Genomic DNA, 21228 nt, shown 5'->3' with positions numbered 1-21228 from the left:
ATTTTAAGTATATAATGCAGTGACACTGAGTACATTCTCATTGCTTTGCAACCATCACCATTGTCTCCCTGCAAAACTTTGTCATCATCCCGAATTGAAGTTCTAGACAGATTAAACAGCTCCCCGTCTCCCCCCCACCCCACCTCCCAGCCCCTGGCCATTGCCATTCTACCTCATCTCTATGAATTTGCCTATTCTGCCCTCATAGCAGTGGATTTCATGGATTTATTCTTTTGTGTCTGGCTTATTTCACTTAGCATGATGTTTTGAAGGTTCATCTATGTTGTAGCATGTATGGGAATTTCATTCTTTTTAGAACCGTTCTCTCTCTCTCTCTCTCTATATATATATATATATATAACTGTTTTATATATATATATATATATATATATATATATATATATATATATGGTGGTCATTTGGATTGTTTCCACCTCTTGGCTTTTTTATAAAAAATGCCTCTATGAACATGGGTGTACAAATATCTGTCCCATTCCCCGCCTTCAGCTCTTTGGGGCATATATACTCAGAAGTGGAATGTTGCAATTAGTTTTAAGGTCACTTCCTCTCCATGGTATGTGACACTGGTTTTCTATTTAGAGCAGCGATACCAAGTGGAAAAAGAGTCAACTATACAAAGAATACTAATAAGGGAACATTATTATTGGTCATACACGGGTAGGTCACAAATTGTAAAGGTGGATTGAAATTGTTGGCCATCACGGAAGTCCTGATCCACTGCAAGCCTCCCCCATGCGTGTGGGAGCCCAGGCTCTGGGCGGGCGTGATTTTGGAGAGAACTCAGGGATTCCTGTGCTCCTGAAGCAGATGAAAGAGGGAAAGGAAGCCAGATACATAAAAAGGGGAAGTAACGGTAGTCTGTGCAAAAGTTTCCCAAAGTCTAACTTAAGGGTATGGGGACCTTTTGTAGAAATTAAGGTAGAAATTAATACAAGGACCACAAAAGACCGTTAGGGTACTGTGGGGATTATAGGAATGGACCAGAGAGGTATCTTGGATGCTCTGCTTCTGCTTCAAACCTTTTGCAAGCTCCATAGCAGGATCCCAAGCACATGGGGATGCGGGATGGAGACCCAGAAGAAGCATATACTTCTGTGCCTCGTAAGTGAAAGCCTTTAGTAAGTAGTGTTACCAGGTAATTGAGGGAAGGGCATGGAAGCTACAAAGAACGTTTTGACGCCCCGCTTTCCATGTAGTAAATGTTAAGTGCAGCGTGGTCCAAGAAGATCATAGGGATGGGGAATATTTTAGAAAGAGACCAGGAAATAGATGAAGGACTAATGAGAGTACATCTATTACCTCTTAGCATCATATTTCCCTGCTCTGCGTCTCCTCTGGGCACGGACCATATCCTCTAGCATATTGTGTGGCATATGATAAGTGCTCAAACAATAGTTGTTGGACTGTTCAAATGAAATGAGTATATGACATGTGGGTCTTTTATTGGAAAAAGAATTGCAGGGGTGCCTGGGTGGCTCCATCGGTTAGGCATCCGACTCTTGATTTCAGCTGAGGTCATGATCTTACAGTTCGTGAGTTCAAGCCCCACATCAGGATCTGTGCTGACAAATACAGAGCCTGCTCGGGATTCTCTGTCTCCCTTTCTTTCTGTCTCTCCCCTGTCACACACACTCTCTCTCTCTCAAAATAAATAAACATTAAAAAAAAAAAGAAAAAAAGAAAAGGGTTGTAGCGTATAAATCCCTGCTGGTCCTGAAAGATTATTGAACAGCTAGTAAGTATAAAACACAGTCTTAGATATCTCTTTTTTTTGAGTAATATAAAAAAAAGCCACTTTGAGAATCAGAGAGTGTGCAAATTAAAGACTGGTAAAAGAGCAATATGAAATATTATTAGCCCGTAGAAAATATTAAAAGCCAGTAATATGTAGCCAGAAGGGGAAACAAATTAAAGCTGGTCATGATGATCTCCTTCTAGGTATTGTTCACTAAAGCTCTCTTTAGATGCTTAGGTTTATCTAGAAAGACACTGCAGAGAAGTATCTGTTTTACCTTTTCATCAGAACTTGTGGGGAAAGGTTTTCTCGAGCCTGTGTTTTTACAGTGCGGCAAAGTTTCCTGAGGGCCATAGCGGGCTGGAGACTGACATCTCTGGGGAGGATGGAACTGGGTGCTGTGTTTATGATCTGAAAAGGAAATTCACACACAAATATGATTTTGTTATCATCTCACGCCGCCTCCTTCCAACCAGGAGCTGGAACTCATCACTCCTTCCTGTGCCTGGGGCCACCCTGTTGGTCTACGCCACTGTCCTCTCACTCCGGAGGGTGATCTCCTCTGGACTGTTCTTTTGCTTCAGTTCTCTTGCCCCTTTCTCTCTAGGGCATCTGGAACAATCTTTTTTAAAAAATTTTTTATTAGTTTCTTTATTATTATTATTGTTTTGAGAGAGAGAGGAAGTGAGCAGGGGAGGGCAGAGAAAGAGACTGAGAGAGAATTCCAAGCAAGATCCACACTGTCAGCACAGAGCCCGATGAGGGGCTCCAACCCATGTACCATGAGATCATGACCTGAGCCGAAATCAAGAGTTGGATGCTTAACTGACTGAGCCACCCAGGTGCTCCACATTTGGAGTAATCTTAAAAAAAAAATGTAATTCTGACTTTGCTACTCCTCCTGGCAAAAATGCTTACATGCTTTCCTTTACACCTGAAATAAATTCCAAATGTTTTACTTCTTTCAATAAGGCCTGAATAATCTTATCTACCCATCCATCCACCCCCCCCCCCCCCATCCATCCTACATTGTCTACTCTGTTCTGGTCATAACGAATTCTGTTCAGTTTCTGAAACAAGCCAAGCTTGTTCTCAACTTGGAAAATGGTATTTTTTTTAAACTTGAAGGAATAACTTTTTTCTTTTATTGGAATATCACTTTTTTAACCTAAAAGAATGACTAACAGATAAAATATGTTATTTAGACTTAGGCATTTGGTAGGTATTTTATTAGAAAATGAACCAAGGGAGGCTGTCACTTTGTGGAAAACAACTGGCAGTATTTGCTGCCAATTATAAAATTAGACTTTCCTAGTGAAAACTGGAATTTGGAAACACTTGTATCTACCACTGTTGTATAACACCATACACAACAGTTAGACCTGTCTGATGAGACTGGTAGTGTTACTTGCAAATGTGACTTAATAAACTATTATGTAATAAAATGTGTTAACATTGGAAAGATCTGCTCAGGTCTGGGAATCATTTTCCAAGTGACCAATGCACAATGCTACAAAATCATGCCTGGATAGAAGATTCTTTAAAAGAGCAAGGTAGACCAATGGATTTTAAAGTAACCATACAAAAAGGTCACTAAAAGGGTTTAGATTTCATATGGTACCTAAGTTTTAAGATACTACCACTTGTCAAGGTTTAATGTGGTATTTCCTCCTTATGCTTCAATGAAAATAATATATTTTCACTGCATGGCATTCCCATAAACACTAATAAAAGATGAAATCAGAGCCACAAGGAAGGAGTTAAGCGTTAGGAGAAACACTAAGCAAAGGTATTTGTAAATACGTTAGTAACTTTAAGCAAGGATTAACTGTATAAAAATCATAAAGCCTTGAGAATATGAAAACAATATGAAATGGAATAGTGGACAGCAATAATATAACATGGAAGAAAGATGATTGGTGTGAAGCAGAATTATAAGCTGTATAGTCTTAATTCAGTCTACAAAATATAACTAAAGTTATAGTTCTGGTTAGTAGCTGAACAAGAACTTTGAAAAAGTGGGATACTTTTGACAGTACATTTTTGAAACAAAATACTAGATATAATGTCAGCAAATATTTACATGCCAGTTACTGTAACATTTAGGTTATATGTGTATTTATTCTGCTTCTTGTCATCAAAAAGCTGAATTTTTCTCTAAGTTTATGAAGAAGAACAGAGTACTTCTGGAGCATTTTATGTCCTATTTTAATGGTTCCAAGGATTGTGACTTTTAATGTTAAGACCGAGAATGTTTGCTATTAGGTGTACAAAAATGTTTGTTGAAAAATGTTTGATCACTTAATATTTAAATTATATTCATCATAGTAAGTTAATTTCACCCACCAATTTATGACCTTAAAAATAGGAATCATGCTACAGACATCTCTGATTTTCAAATTTTGTAAGTAACGAATTTGAACTTCCAAATAGTGCAGAATCCATACCATTAGAATTAGGGCATTCTGAGTTTCTTGTATTGCTTGGGAAAAGGATATGAACTTCAGATTTTGAAAATCCAAACATTCTTTTATTTAAAATGTTAAAGGTCACCTTGGAAGAGTAGAACTGGAATGTGTGACTTCCAAAGGAGAGAAAGGGAGGGGAATTAAGAGATGAACCCACTCTCTGGCAAGAAGAGAAACAGTCAAAAAGAGTAGGGCAAATAGAAGGCACAAAATAATATAAAAACCGATCTAAAAGATTCGTAATTACAATAAATATCAAAAGTGTAAACAAAGCATTTATAAATTAGATGCAGAATTGTTTAAAAATTCCAGTAATGTACAGTTATATATGACAGCAGTCACTAATGAGATGGAAACTGTATGCCAGGCAAATCCTAACCAAGAGAAAGCTAAAAGTGCTATTGTAATGTTTAAAAAGTGCTTTTAAAACTTTATTTTAAACTATAGTGAAGCAATAGAGACTTATTACTGAAATGGCCGTAACGGTCTTTCCAACATAATAAGATCAAAATAGTAAGAACATACTTGAGAAAAGAAAATAACCATTCTCAGCATTTTCTATCGCTTGGTGTGTGTAGTTTACATAATAGTGTTGAGTGATTATAAATTTTTCATTATACTGTGGCAATGGATTTATTATATTTCAACTCTGAGTGCCTTGCTTGAATATTTAAAGAGTCCTACTTGAAAAAGAGTGTTTGGAAATAGCTATATGCATTTGTAGTCTACGCAGAGAATGAGCTAAATAAAACAAAACAACAAACAGAACAACTTTGCCTTTGCCGTTTTCCCCTGAAGGCCCTTTGGATCTTTGTTTAATGAGTGAATGAAATTCTGAGCATAGAATCCAGGGCAACGATTTAACTGATTTTGTTCTAAAATAATGGCAGCTAATCTTTGGATATTATATATATTATACATGTATTATTATATACCATTATATATATTATATATTATATATAATATATTACATATTATATATAATATATAATATACACATTAATACATATATTATACACATATATTATACATATTATATTATACTATTATATATACCTATTAATAATAATAACATAGTATTAATATATTATATATATACACACATACACAAATATATATGTATATATGTACACATACATACATATACATATGTACATACATATACGTACATTATATATTTTCACATAAAACTGCATTTGAGTTTTATAGCCCCACGAAATAGGGCTCGCCTATTTGGAGAACAGAGGGTCACATTAATGAACAGATTGACACAGAGTAAATAGAACTTTGGGGAGGACACTGTGTAGGTGGCCAATAAAATTTGAGGCAGTGTAGCCTAATAAGCATGGGTTGTAGAATCACACTGTTACCAATAATACTAATATTTCAAAATTCTTCTGTATATAAAACTGTTAGCACAGTGTCTGACCTGTACTGGTCACTCAAAATAAATAACACAAGCTACTGCTTATTGAATCAGTCACCAGTGGCCGATGATTTAATCAATTGTGCCTATGTAATGAAATCTCTAAAAAGCCCCAAAGGATGCAGTTCAGAGAGTTTCTGGGTTGGTGATCCAGAACAGTTCCATGTGCCATCATACAGTGCCCCAAACTCCATAAGGGCAGAAGCTCCTTTGTTCAGGACAATGCCCTATGAAACTCTTCTATCTGGCTGTGGCCTATTTGTATTCTTTTATAATAAACTGGTAATCCAGCAAGTACAATGTTGCTGAGAGTTCTGTCAACCACTCTAGCAAATTAATTGAACCTAGGGAAGGGTTTGTTGGAACCTTGGCTCTATAGCCGGTTGGTCAGAATGGCCATATGATTGGCTGACACAGGCTTGTTGGGGGGAGGGGTGCAATCTTGTGGGATTGAACCCTTAACATGTGGAATCTATGGACTCCATGTAGTGTCAGAAGAGAGTTGAACTGTAGGTCACCCAACTGGTGTCAGGAATCGTCTGGTGGTGTGGAACGCCCCCATTTTGGAATTGTTGGGTGCAGAATTATCAGACTCCTAATCGCTTAGCCTGAAATCATTTATCAGAGAATTGAGCCAAGTCTGTTTATCAAGGAGTAGCTGAACTATTAAGAATAAGTATTTCCCAAATTCCTTTCTCATAAAATAAGGAAGATAATGTCTACAGTGATGGAGGTCTAGATTTCACTTATTCTACATGAAGAGTGCTATGTCCCTTGGCTGAGGCATTCAAATTAAGACCAGTAAGCTTCATAGAACCCTCTGGACTGAAAACACGAGTGCCGGGATTATGTGGTTCTGTGTGCAGCTAATTTCTCCTGAGCCCTGGTGATCCAGAAATGACTTTTCACTCAGTAGAATGAACACCTGCCCAGTAAACTGATGCAGGAGCATCGCAGGTGCAAAAGTAGTGGTTAGCTGAAGGGCAGAGCTGTCTCTGTTCTGTACTCATAGGGCCCAGCCCAATTTTGTGTATAAACCATGTGCTTCATGGATGTTTGATGACTGAAAGAGGAATTGATGGTGTTTTAAGGCTCTGGAGGCCCCAACATTCTCCCCGTCCATTCTGGGCTGCTTCCTTAAGCAACTGTTTGTCTAACATGAGTGGAGGACAGTTTGCAAGATCCCAGTATAGATGAAATACACCCAGTCCTGGGATGCTTGACTGGACCCATGTATGTGAAGGCCATCCACATCCACATCACTAACACTGCTACTCCACTCTTATATTACTCTTCATTTTCCATCTGTGCATGATTTTGTCTTTCAAATGAAGACTGGAATTCTCTCTAAGCTTGATTCTGCTTCCCATCCCTGCAGCATATCTTCACAATCCTGATAAATAATGGCCCTTCTGGGCCCACTCAGCCCCTGGACCTTCTACCTGGAAACTCTCTTTCTATCTTCATACATCTAGCTCTGGCCTCCAGGACTATTGTTTTTGTCATTTTGTCCCCTCATTCTTGGGGATTGAGCCTGTCCCATTAATCGCAGCTACTTTAGACTGCCTTCCTTTAAAAAAGGAAGGAGGGCACTTGTTGGAATGAGCACTGGGTGTGGCATGTAAGCAGTGAATCATGGGAATCTACCCTCAAAACTAAGAGCACACTGTATACACTGTATGTTACCTGGCTTGACAATAAATTATGTTAAGAAAAAAAGAAAAGGGAAGTCTCTTCCCTTGGGAGACTTGTATTAGCAAGGGGCACATCAGGGGAAATAAGATTTCCAGATTGGTTTTCCAATCTAAGGTCCAGACAGTATAAGGCACAAGATGAGTAAGGACATGATAGAGGTGAGGGAGGAAACTCCTAGGTCTAATGGGTCAGTTGGGTAGGGCATCCCTGGAGAAGGAAGGATATTAAGGTGCGTCACTTGCCTACTATGTGTCACATGACTGTGTGTGTGTGTGGATAACCCTGTGAGTTAATATTATTGTTATGGATGGGGGAGGGGGAGGATCTAAGAATAAACTTGCTCAAGATGACGTTATTGCAGGGAGAGAGGCAGAATGGGGACTCAGGTCATTGGAAACCTCTGTCAGTCTACTCTATCCCACGGGAATCTGCTTTCTCCAGCTCTAAGCCCTCTTGTGGCTCAACAGAAAGAGAGTGCAGAATTAGACCTCAACGCAGAATCTCCATAGCATATGGGTTGAAGAAAGAAATGCAAAAGAACATACTAGATTTGTTTGAACAAAATAATACTAACGATATCAAAACCCACCACCAGTAGGAATACAACACTACATTCATATGTTGCTGTAGACATCTCTGCAGACAGGCATCCTGTTGAGTTTTATCTTTACAACCAGTAAGAGAAGTCAGTTTGATGTCCTTAATTTGACAGACTTAAGATAAATCTATTGTGTTTCACCCAAAGAATTGGCAAAAACTAAAAGTTTGTCAAAAACAACTGTTGGAGATGATGGGGAATGAGGAGGACTCATAAGCTGTTGGTGACGCCAATGTCTACTTTGGAAAATGCATCTAGAATTTTTTGTATTTAATTATGGACAAAAATCGTTATATTGACCTAACGGAATACTATCTATCAGTGAAAATGAGCTAATTACACCTACAGATGTCAGCTCAACGATGGTGAGGCTCACAAAAGCAAAGTCACAGCGCAGGAACATCGTAGTGTGATGGCTTACCTGTTTGTTTCATAATTCTTGCATAAGGCGCTCTTACCTCTGTTTTGTGCACTTTGGTTTTTCATCACGAGTGGTGAGCTAAAGGAAATGTTAGAATTGACAGCATGTTAGTGTTTCCCGTCGTGGGTAAAATTCCACGCAAAGGCAAGGCCAGTCACAATGGACTAAGTCACGTTTACAAAGCACTTTATATTTCACCGGCTGTGCTACAAGAGTTTCTGTTTTGTAAGGTAATAGGAGGCTGGTTCTTTCTCTTTTCTCAAGACAGGCAACAGATATGGAACAAATTGACCCATATAAGTTCTTTCCATTGTATTTCAACGAGCACATATCATGATTCTTTGCTTTCGGGAGCCGTGAATTCAGACTTTCCTTGTAACTACGGTCACTCTAGAAAATGATAGGTTGGAGCTAATAGTCTACAGAAATTGTTTACCAGTTGAAGAAGAGTGAGCCATAGCAAGCAAGAGGAGAATAGAAATTATTTTTTTTCCTTCTTGAAATGTGAGCTAAGTGAGAAAACTGTGGATTACTATAAGGAAATCTGTAAGAGAAAAAGGTTATAAAAATATAATAAAAGATGATTAAAACAACAATATGCAAGAGAAGGAAGGGGGGTAATGGGGGATGGAGATCATGCCCCTGATATGCAGGCCTGGCAATGGCAATGAGAGCTGACATTTGTTGGGCACTTGCAACAGGTCTGGGAAAAGTCAGCATTCATGGACTGCATTTTCAGAATCAAGCCATTATAGGAAGCATGGACTACTGGAAAGTGTTTGGGTTTTGAAGCTGGACTTGACTTTAGTGGTAAGGAACTCCACCTCTCTGGGTCTCCTTTATTGCCTCTGGGGAGTGGGTCAGAACTATCTCCTAAATTCAGTGTGGCTTCAAACCGGGATCTGCTGGATGAAGAGGGGTTTTCCAAGTAGCGAGAGGGTGGAAAGAGGGAAGAAGTGGTATAGACAGGGGAATAGCATGTGCAAATGTCCTGCATTAAGTGACAACAAGGGTTGAGATGGTGGGAGGCTGGCATGAACTGAGGCTGGGGCCACCCGGCCAGTCTGGGATCATGGGGGAACTTAGAAGCAGTCATTTTGGAGGCTCTGGAGTTTGTTTTACTGAAGCCACCACTAATTTACCGTTACAGTGACCTTGGGCAGTGAATCACTGGCCTGAGCCTTTGCTTCAGTTGGGACAGCAATTGTCACAATAACCTGATCAGGCAAGTGTTAAATCAGATAATGGCATTTTCAACGCCCAACCATCTATAAAGGTTTGTTCAAAAGTAGCTGTAAGTTTAAGTGTGGTCATCAACTGGGTATAATTAGAAATGGCCAACTTTTTCCCCCAGATTGTTTTGCATCCGTTCAGTTAATCCTGTCTAGTTAACATCCAAGCCTTCAAATCTCCCAAACTTCTCTAACAATGAATCACTTACAAATTGCAGGAAGCATAGTGCCATTTGCTTCCATAATGGCTGTGACTCGCAGGTTTCCCTTGGGGCCATCGCTGGGCTTCATTAGCAAAGACCAAAGAATCCCCATGTCTCAGGACACCTTGGTGAGTCATTACCCAGGACGACACATGGCCTGACCCCCAGGCTGAAGCCCAACAAGGAATTCCTGGCTCCTTACCTGGTGATGGCAAGAGGAGTCTCTTGAGTACTTTGATTTTGTGACAGGTGAATCGATTCAGGCTTCATCTGGCAATGAGGGACTGCATAAAGGAGTCACATGATGTAGTCAGGTTGTAAAAGGAAAATGATTGGGGACCTACTGGAACTTCTATAATTTTATCTGAGTGATCTCTGATTAGTAGGAGCGGGCTGTCAGTGGTCAGCGGAAACTATAACTTAACATATTCTGTAACACCCCTGGCTCCTGGGAGTGGCTTCTCCCTGAAGCTATAAAAACTTAGTGAATATTCAAATATCAAGATTACTGAATTTGGAATTCATCACTGAGCTTCCCGAAACACAGAACATTACATTGGGAGGTATTTGGTATTGGAAGGGCTTGACGTAGAAGTGAACTGAAGTTGAATTCTGCATTCAAATGAAAACTTACATGGGAACATAAATCACGAAGTTAAACCTAAGAACTGTCCTGAGCAATGTAGGCTATGGGGTGGCCCAGTGCTGGCCCGAGCACTCCTGAATCCCCTCACCTCTTGTGTGAAAAGGCAGGAGAGCTCCCAGAATTCTGACGTAGACCAGTAGTTGCTACCCGGCAACCAGCAGGAATATGTTTTTGTAATTTTTCCCCTTTGATCTTTCTGTTTTGAGAAGTTCTGCCAGCCATAAGGAACTGGAGTTATTTAGGAATTACATATGCCGTGGGTGTTCCCACTATTTATTTCCGTTTCATCATGAATAGATTTTAACCAGCCATCCAGAATCACTGAGGGCATGTAATAATACTAGGAGGTGAAAGGCCATAAAACACTCTCCCAGGGGCTGTCCTGAGCAGTAAAGTTAAGGAAGCGTATCAACACTGACGTGTCTTAATTCTGGTCGTTGCTCTGTGTTTAGTCCAAGGTCGGTCACAGACTGGACACCTCTGGTTGAAGGTCTGTGATTACTTGCAATGTTATGGGGGTCGATGACTGGTCTACTAGTCACCCATCCCATAAATTCCTTTCATGACAATGTCATCAGCAGCCCTCCAGAGCACATGCCCCTCATGAGCTGAACAACGTGACATCATTGCTTCCCATGAGCTGAATGACGTGACCTCACTGCACTGATAATCATGGAAGTCCAAGGCAACAATATCGAACATTTTAATGTGAGGGTGTTGAGCTTTAGTGTGGAAAGCGGCACAGTTTCCTGTAGTTCTTAACATTATTTAGAATCACCAGCCAACTCCCATTCCTCCGTCAGGGACCCTTGGGAATCTACAGACCCTAGTTAGGCCTTGCTCGAAACTAACTCCTTTGGCATAAAGAAAAGCATCCTTGAGACCCACAGAGGCAACACGACGTGGCCCAAACCACACAGTGAGTTGGTGGCAGCCTCTGAAATCCTAACCCAGTGTTGCTTTGTGGAACTATGCTGCCTGTCTTCAGTCTTTGGCCATGGCTCAGGCCCTTTGGCTTTGGACATAGTTCATCATTCAAAGTGAATGGTGAATGGTATTTAAAAGGTGAGCATGAGGGGCACCTGGGTGGCTCAGCTGGTTGAGCGTCTGACTTCAGCTCAGGTCATGATCTCACACTCGGTGAGTTCAAGCCCCGCGTCGGGCTCTGCGCTGACAGCTCAGAGTCTGGAGCCTGCTTCAGATTCTGTCTCCCCCTCTCTCTGCTCCAACCCAGTTCATGCTCTGTCTCTGTCTCAAAAATAAATAAAATCATTAAAAAAAATTAAAAAAAAAAAAGAAAGAAAGAAATAACACTATCCTTGGGGTACCTGGATGGCCCAGTCGGTTAAGCATCCAACTTTGGCTCATGTCATGATCTCATGGTTCATGGATTCGAGCCCCGCATCGCTGGAGCCTGCTTCAGGTTCTGTGTCTCCCTCTCTCTGTGCCCCTCCCCTGCTCACACTTTGTCTCTCCCTCTCTCTCTCTCTCTCTCTCTCTCAAAAATAAATAAACATTAAAAAATTAAAAAAAAAAAAGGTGAGCATGAAGTTACTACTGCTTAGTATCTTGCCAGCTACCGAGTGAGTGTTAGATTGTGTTGCACAATGGCACCAACGATGTGCGCATGTGTATGTGGACATGCGTTCCAATGAGGGCATGTGTGTGTGTGCAAGGGTGACATCAAAGCTGCGGAGACTAAGAGCTTCTGTGGAGCAGTGAGTGGGCCGGCCACGTCTTTCTAAAGTGGCAGGGGTTGGGGCGCCTGGGTGGCTCAGTCGGTTAAGTGTCTGACTCTTGGTACCTGCTGAGGTCATGATCTTGTGGTTCGTGGGTTCGAGTCCTGTGTCTCTGAGCTGGCAGAGTGGAGCCTGCTTGGGATTCTGTCTCCCTCTCTCCCTGCCCCTCTGCTGCTCACTATCTCTTTCTCTCAAAAATAAATACACAAACATTAAAAAAATAATAATAAAGTGGCAGGGGCTGACAGGGTGCCTCCTTCTTGTCAGTTGCCTGTAGCAGGAGAAGGACCTTTAGCTCGCCCCCTCCCCCAAGTTAAATCACCTTGTTTCATCCAGAGGGCTCTTGGGTAGGTAGGAGATCCTTAGCACAACTGGATCACACCATCACGCACACACGCTGGGGTTCATCCATCCCAGGCTCGGAAACAAGCCTTTTTAAAACTGACTAATGCTATAAATCTGGAAATGGAACTTAACCTAATGATATCAGGGTATGAAAACAAATGTAAACAGCTCACCTCTCTCTGTTCCGAGGACCTGGATTGAATAAAAAGAAAATAATAGTGTTGAGTGACTCTTGGTGATGGAGAATTTTACATTAAACTATGTGTTTTGGAGCAATTGCTTAGTAGAATTTGGGCAACATTTTTGTTATAAGGATAGATTTTTTTAAAGCCTCTAAATAATTCTCCAAAAGACTAAGCAAAAATCAAAATGTTATGCTCTCTGTGTGATACAAGAGGCAAATAAATATGCAATCTGCTGATGAGACCGTAAATTGCTTTGACTCTAATGAAAGCAACTGAACCATTGCTGTCAAGAACCTTAGGAATGCTCTCACTCTCATCCCAACAATTCCACGGATGACACTTTGCTCCTAAGAAGACACCTGAAATCTGGGCCAAGTTCCGTGCACAAAGATGTCCAGTGAACCATTACTTACAGTGTCAAAACCCTGGAAACAATCTACACACCCACCGAAGTGAGAACCGTTAAGTAAAGTTTGGTGAATACTCACTTATTATATATGCATTTTATATATATTATATACTTATATATATTGCAATATATATATATATATATGCATTGCACGTATTTATGTAAACTATGAAATAGGATTATACTGTAAGTATATCTCCACGTTACATGGAAAGTTCAGGCTAGAAACTGGGCTTATGATGTATCTACATGCAGGTGTGTGTGTGTGTGTGTGTGTGTGTGTGTGTGTGAGCTGACCTTGGATTCCAGGTCTTCTGACTCACATTGGCTTCATAGACAAGAAGCCTTTAGCAACAAATAGCTTAGAGAGGCCCCGAATGTCTTGTCTGAGACTAGGCAACAGACACACTCTTTTGCTTCGAAGACCTCGGGGTCCCCTTGGGTTCTGGAAAGAGGACATACTTTCACCATGGGCAGCAAATCAAGGCAAATCTCTAGGCTAAGTGAAAAGGGTAGTGAATCCATTCTAACGAGTGGTTTGAAAGTCTCCCACTGAGTCTTCCCCAGGACTTTGGACCTGGCAGCTCAAAGTGCTCGGAGGCTGTTGTTCCCAGGCCTGTCAAAGTTGCTGAGGGAGCAGAGCTGTAAACACGGCTCAGAAGCCATCCATCTGGGGCAGCAGGTGACTTTTAAAATTGAGATCCAGCCAACTTTTTGCTTGAGGGCTCTGGAGTTACAATCGGATGTAATTAGAAAAGTGGGGTAAAATCTCTAGTTTCTGTACTTTAACTTTTGTTGTTAGGAAATAAGCATATTAACTTACAAAGTGATACCTCCTTATTTCCCTCCCTTCACCTGCCTTTCCTTCTTTCTTTCCTTCCTCCTCCTCCTCCTTTTTTTTTTTTTTTTTTTTTTTAACTACTTTAGCTAGGAGGTATGTCTGCATTTCCTAAGGCAGAGAGTCATAGTGTGGGGATTAGATCTGAACTTTCAGGGGCTGGTCCCGTCTTCTGCCTGCTGTGGGGTAGCTTTTGTGGTGGAGAAATGGTCTTGACCCTCAGCCCAGACAATGGGGAAGTGTCTTGGCAAAAGATAAGGAGGAAGAATGTGTTTTTCCACTAGGCCTTATTGTTCTTTAGATGATATCCACTTCTAGCAGAATGCCAACCAAAGTTGCAAAGAAAATCAAACTATCCCGCATGACCCCCGCTGTCTAAAGCTGACCTCTCCACTTCCTCCTGGCTTGTTAGTGATTGGAAGGCCTATTGTCCTCGCAGGCTGACCAATGAGTTATGGACTCTAGGTCATTTTGGGTGGCAGCCATCTGCTACTTGTGATGCATGAAGTGGACCCACAGGAAGAAAGGGGTGGAGTCGGAGAGTGCCCAGGGGCAGAGTGCCATACCACCTGGGAAAATCCAACAACTCCCAGAACAGGGGGAGCCGGATGGAGTCCTGATTGGAACGAGGGCTGTCCTTCTCTTTCAGCAGTTATGTGCTGTCTTCCTTGCCAGGATTATCTTACGGATGAGAGGCAGTAAGTGTCTTGGTGAGTGACAAGTGAGAAGTGTGACTTTTGATTCTAGCATTCTCATAAAGCCAAATAAGAAAAGACAGATGGACAGACAGAACCAAAGAAAGAAAATAAATTAACCTCTGCGGTCTAGATATAAGAGCATAGGTCAAACACTAAGACAAGGACCATGTTCCTCAGGAAGCCAGTGAGAATGAGGTGAGACCACTGTGATTGCTGGACAGAGACTCCCCATCAGTCATGGCGGACCCATCCCTTGTTAGGGAACTTCCTTGTTGGGGGTTAGGGAAGTGAGTGTGGAGGGGCTCAAAGGCAGCTCTATGTTACCTGACTTTCATGCCATTTATCGAGCCTCTCCTGTTCACCTGGTCATTTATGCCCTTGCTTTGACCTGCTTTAGCTTTTTGACAACTTTGCCAAGAAGGGTAACCATCTCTATTTTGTGGCTAAGAAAACAGAAAGAGGGGTGGGGTTGTGTGTGTGTGGGGGGACTTGCCCAAGGCCACAAAAGTGGTATGTGGCACAGTCGTATTCAAACCCAGGTCTGTGTGGGTCTGTATCTCATATGTATGTATATATATATATATATATATATATATATATATATATATATATATATGTATTTTTTTTTTTTGTACCAGGCCATCCTGTCTTTCCTGTGAAGAACAAATGGTGATGTATAGTACAATTTCCAACATCTTATTTCTATAAAGCTGGAGACTAGAAGCCTTTGATGGAGGCTTTATGTCTTCCATGGAAACTGGGGTGCTCTTGTCTTCATGGTACCAGTGCAGTGAACACTGGTCTATTCAGGTAGCATAATAGGACCTTGGTCTCAGATCTGGATCTTAACTTGTTTTGTTTTAGTTTTCTCACCTTCAACGTAGGGATCATAATACATCTTGAGCATAGCTATTATGAAAATGAAGTGATAAAGTCTCCGAATCAAATAGTATCTTGCCCGTCACAGACATTAAAGCACAGAAATTCCCTTTTTTGAGTCTCAGGACTTACCTCATGTAAGTCCTTTAAGCTTATCTGTCTGCAAGGAAGAGAAATACGGTGTTACATAAAATACAGTTCATAATGGTCCAGATAAAATCATTCTGAGCCCTTAAAAACCTTTGACTGCACTTTCATTGCCAAATTAACAGCCCATGGTCCAGTGCGATATTCATCACTGTTCTGTAAAGCAACCGCCAGGTTATTTTTCTCATAATTTTCTAAGCAACAAAAGAAGTTACGAGGCAATATGAAAGGTGGTGACAGAAAGGACACCAATAAACAAGCTTCTTATTTTCAAAGAATTTAAATAACGTCCCCATTTCTCCTGACATTTGGTTTTTCGTGTCGAGTTTCATTAGCACAGTCAGACCTGCTATTATTACCTTGATTGCAAAGCTCTTAGCGTTTTGCTTTGAGGAAGCATCAAGAGTCTTACGTATGAAGTTAGGGTACAGAGGGATCCCAGGAAGCCACGTGTCAGAGAACGGATGCTTCTGGGAGAGGAGACCGAGAAAGGAAAACCATGGAATGAATGATGGGGCAAGAACTCCACACGCAGTGTGCTAACGTGGGCCATTCTTCCTTCAGAAGAACCAGCAAGCCTTTCATGGATGCTGACGATTACGTCAGTTCACCCCCCTGAGCCTCGTTTTTCTCATCTGTGAAATGGCCACAAAAGCATTCATCTTAGAGGGTTATTGTAAGGATTGCTAGTGACAAGGATGACAATGTGAGGTGCTCACTGGGCACTGAGCTGTTCGGATGTGGCCAAAGTCACATAGAGGGGGGCAATGAAGGACACGGGTTGACAGGCATATTCTGTCTGCCAGGTCTGCCGGCAAGAGACTGGTCCTGAAGCAATGCCGGGAGGTTGGGGCGGCAACACCAGCCCCAGATGGACCCTGTTGATCTAGAGTGATAGCGATGAGCCCATGAGCACATAGCACTCAGATCTGCATCCTGCTCTCAGACCGCCAAGCAGCAAGCAAGTGGACCGAGGGCCACATCTTGTAACCTGTTTCATCAGCCCCTTGGGGGTGATACATCTACATGCTACCTCGCCCCCCCTTTTTTAAATTATTTATTTATTTTCAGAGAGAGAGAGCGCGCGGGCGCCAGCGAGCATGAGCAGGGGAGGGGCAGAGAGGGAGAGACAAGCAGGCTCCGTGCTGTTAGCAGAGCCCAACATGAGCCTTAATCTCATGAACTATGAAATCATGACCTGAGCTGAGGTCAAGAGTCTGGCGCTTAACTCCCTGAGCCTCCCAGGTGCCCCCTACCTACCTCTTTTAATGGGGCAAGTGGGAAGCTAAAGAGATACGATCAGAAGTAATAAAGTAGAACAGACACACATAGTATTAATTATTTGGGTTAAATTGAGACTAATTTCTGACTTTGATGTTTAAGAGACTGTCATTTTAGCAATACTGACCTACTGGCCATGTGGCTTTGAAATGTGCAATTGATTTTAGACTTGTGATTTTAAGTTACAAGAGCCAAGCTGTGTTCGACTCCATTTATAAAGACTTTTAACTGTTGAAGAGCCCTTGAATTTTTCTGGATTTATAGATTTACCTTATTAGATTTATAAAAGTTGTTAAAGAAAGTGTTGCTCGTTAGGGTTTAAAGTTAGATGGATAAAGGTATTTCAAATATTTAAGGAAATTTAACTGAGTTTGTAGATAAGTCTTATTGTCTAAGATTCCTTAACCTATTGAGTGTGTCCTTCAGTTTCGATAAAATTGCTCAGTTTATAAATATAACAATATACTCTATAGATGGAAATTTGAGGCTTTAGGAAAGCTAGGTTTTGGAATTGGTAATATTAAAAATGGATTTTTGAGAGAGAGAGAGAGAGAGACAGAGTGTGAGCAGGAGAGGGGCAGAGAGAGAGAGGGAGACACAGAATCGGAAGCAGGCTCCAGGCTCCGAGCTGTCAGCACAGAGGCCAAGGCGGGGCCCGAACTCAAGAACTGTGAATTCATGATCTGAGCTGAACTTGGACGCTTAACTGCCTGAGCCACCCAGGTGCCTCCCGCCCCAAAATGGTTTTTAAGTGAAGAACCCAGGTAATTTTAGGCGTCTTTTCAGTGCACAACAAAGTCTTTGGGCATAGAAATGTCTATGTTGAGAACATTCCCCAAGTTATTTGTCCCCTTTACCCGTAAAATGAAAGCATCGGGCTTTGGGTGATGGCAGTGGGGGTCTCCTAAATGAGACTTACGAAGACAGAGAGAGATCTACACAGTGACAAAATGGAAGAGCAGGGTGGGGACTTGGTCCCCTCCCCACGCACCACCCTGCCTCTCCGAGGCATCTTTCGGCTCCTGTAAGTTCTGCTGTGTTCTGTTTTGGAGACAACCAACAAAACGTGGCCACCAACTGCATGGCATGAATAAGCATCCCCACATCCTTTCCTGTGCACAACAGGTGCTCAGTGTGCACTTCAAGATAATGAATTTTATGTTAAAAATAGCTCTGGGACACCTGGGTCGCTAAGTCAGTGAAGCTCCCACTTCAGCTCAGGTCATGATCTCACAGTTCATGAGTTCGAGCTCTGCATCGGGCTCTCTGCTGTCAGCGTGGAGCCCGCTTCAGATTCTCTGTCCCCCTCTCTCTGTCTCTCCCCCAACTGTGCTCTCTCTGTCTCTCAAAAATAAGTAAAACATAAAAAATTTATAAAAATAGCCCTTCATGAGCCTCCCTTAGATTTCGCTTAGTTTTAAATAAACCGGATTTGAATCCTCATTCTGCCATCTATGAGCTCCGTTACCCTCAGCAAGTGAAGCCCCTTCTCTGAAGCTTGGTTTTCCCACCTGTAAAATGGGTAACCCCCAAAAGAAATGGGGTGGGTTGATTAAGGTTCTCATGAAATAATACCTGTGAAAGCTATTTGGAAGAAAATAACACCCTCGATCTGCGGGACACCTTTAACAGCCACTTTCTTTGAAATTAAACTTTCCCTCGGAGATAATGGTAGGTCTCATGCACGTGTAGGAAATGGTACAGAGAGATCCTGTATGCACTTCACCCCATTTCCCCCAATGGCAACATCTTGCGGAATATGATAATAATTTACATCCACACTCTAAAATCAATAGTTCCCACCCAGAAGTCCCTGCTCCCATGCAAATTTGTGTATCCTTGCAATCCGTGCTTCCTCTCTCTTACAGGACTATGTTTTCTCTGTATCGCTACAGAACTTTTTTTTCCCTTTCACTTCCCAACTCATCAGCAGGTATATCTGCGCCCCTGAGACTGCTTGAACTGATGTGGCACCAGCTTTGCCGGCTGCAAAGGGAAAACTGTAGTTAGGCAGACAGGTGTTCGGTTGGTTAAATAGCAGGTACCTTATTTAAAGTACATTTTGGCTGAACCCTGCACCGTGGGGTTGGAGTTTGCTAGATGCAGGGAGACGTCGCGGTTCGTGACCTCTCTGCCCTTCTGTGTCCTCATCAGTAAAGGGGGGTTGGGATATTGCTTTCTGCTCAGTGTGGCTGTGGGACTAAATGAAGTAAAGCATCTGAAAGACTCCAGAGTGTAACAGGAGCTCAGCAAATGTCTTCCTGTTCCGATGACTCAGGATGCTTTTACTTGGTGCCCACGTCATGGTATTAACATTACAATGGATACATCATTGGAAAGTTATTCCCTTACTAATCTCTTTCTTATTGTGTTAGAGAGAGAGTCTCAAAGTAGCAGCGGTTATTTTTATCCAAATATTGCTTTGCATTTTAGTTCCCTTCCCTTTTAGGAGAGAGAAAATTCCGCGGGTCTGAAACTGCGGTGCAGTTACTTATGGTAATGATGTTTCCCTTTTGAAAAAATTTTTTTAATGTTTATTTTTGACAGAGAGAGGGAGAGACAGAGCATGAGCAGGGGAGGGGCAGAGGGAGAGGGAGAGGGAGACATGGAATCTGAAGCAGGTTCCAGGCTCTGAGCTGTCAGCACAGAGCCCGACGCGGGGCTCAAACCCACAGACCAGGAGATCATGACCTGAGCCAAAGTCCGGAAGCTTAACCGACTGAGCCACCCGGGCGCCCCCATCAATGAAGGATTTAAATGGCATTCTCCTGAACTGGAATGCTTTGATTCAATGATCGTTTTTGTGAACCCAAGACTTAGCTTTAAGACAGAGAATGGCCGAGCCGGTGGAGACACCTGGCTGTTGTAGCAACAGCTGGACCCACGTTCACCATTGGGAGAGGGGGGCCGATGGCGACAGGCTGCAGCTGCGTTCAGGGGCTGCAGTGGACTGCCACACGTACGTCACAGCCTCCCTTCACAGAGGGCCGTCTACCTCCCAAGCCTACAGGGCAGCTGATGGGAAGGGAACGGACACTATTTTTCCTTGGCTGAAGCAGCTCAGCTCTCTAATGTCCCTTCTGTTTTCAGAGAAGGCGAAGCTAGCAACAGCCTCACGTGGTTGTTTACAGGCACCGTCTGGGTCCTTAGTAATGGTCGTCCGACTCCCAATAGGGGGCCCGACTCAAAATGAATTTGGAAGCTCTGCTTCTATGGCACAACTCTTTCTTATTCCTGGTGGCATTCTCAATGTGTGGCACAGGCCCTGCATGGTGTTGACCCCTCAACTGTCCTACACCAACCCTGTCACGTTGACCGAGTGACCTAACTTCTGTGTATCTTAGTGACCTTACGTGCCCAGTGGGGAGGGAAGTGGTTTTTACCCGGCACCTGCCACGAACCAGCCACCGAGCCTTAGAAAATCCATACTTTATAGGGATGCTGGAGGGATCCGGTGAGATGTTATACGGAATGTAACGATTCTCTGGAGGGGTTTACGGTGAAGAGACCCAGCCAGGTTCCCGTCACTTGCAAAAATGATTAAACAAATTTAACCGTGACTGCGGAAACCCCAGAGACACAAAAAGCAAACTTGTAAAGATTTCAGAGCCACTGAGGTGGCTGGAGTGATGAGGGACTCGTCTGTGGATCAAGGGAGGCGCCATTTTAGGCACTAGGAGCCTGGGCGTGTGTAGGTAAGGCCTAAGGGCCTGCAAAGCTTTAGTGGCACATATATTCCTAGAACCTGGTTCCCCCTGGGTCCTTAGCCACAGGCTGTGCCTGTGTCTCACCTCTCAGAGCAATTAAAGCTGATGCTGGGGAACAATACTTTTTAAAAAGCTTTCCTAATTATTTTCATGTAAAGCCAGGATAAGAAACGTTGCGCTAGAATGTATAGCCTGTATTTCAAGAGAAAAATAGGGTTGTGGGTGCCTAATTCTGTTGGGTACAGATGGGACACGATGTTTAGGCGTTTTTCTTTCCTTCCTGTGCTGTGACACATATTATCCTAGGCGCTCGAGAGAAATCTCATACCTCCTCCCCTCCACTCTGTCACATGGGGACGCTCATGTTGCTTGCACAAAGAGGGGAACTCAGAACTATTTAAGAACTTTAGGCGGCTATACAGCCAGAAGTGGCTCAGCTGGGACCCAAACCTCGTTCTTTCTGCGTGAAGAAACAGAAGAAAGACCAAATCCTCTTTTTCTCCACACCGAACAACCTCATCGCCTCTGCTATTTCATTCATCCTATTTTCTCTCT

General features: G+C 42.5%; 1 protein-coding gene across 1 annotated transcript in view; it reads right to left on the bottom strand.

Annotated features, from left to right (window-relative positions):
• CLNK (cytokine dependent hematopoietic cell linker) overlaps positions 1–21228 on the bottom strand; it is a 166140-nt gene that overhangs the window by 15395 nt on the left and 129517 nt on the right. The window contains exons 12-16 of the mRNA XM_086705446.1: positions 15671–15698; positions 12703–12721; positions 10002–10083; positions 8402–8442; positions 2034–2167 (exon numbers count right to left, since the gene is read on the bottom strand). Of these exons, the coding sequence (XP_086561572.1) occupies positions 2034–2167; positions 8402–8442; positions 10002–10083; positions 12703–12721; positions 15671–15698 (304 nt within the window). The remainder of the gene's footprint in view (positions 1–2033; positions 2168–8401; positions 8443–10001; positions 10084–12702; positions 12722–15670; positions 15699–21228) is intronic.

The sequence above is a fragment of the Puma concolor genome, chromosome B1, assembly GCF_028749965.1.
Source record: "Puma concolor isolate L17-30 chromosome B1, mPumCon1.1.hap2, whole genome shotgun sequence".
Lineage (NCBI taxonomy): Eukaryota > Metazoa > Chordata > Mammalia > Carnivora > Felidae > Puma > Puma concolor.
The sequence above is the reverse complement of the archived record's forward strand: the minus strand, read 5'-3'. Positions and strand labels throughout refer to the sequence as shown.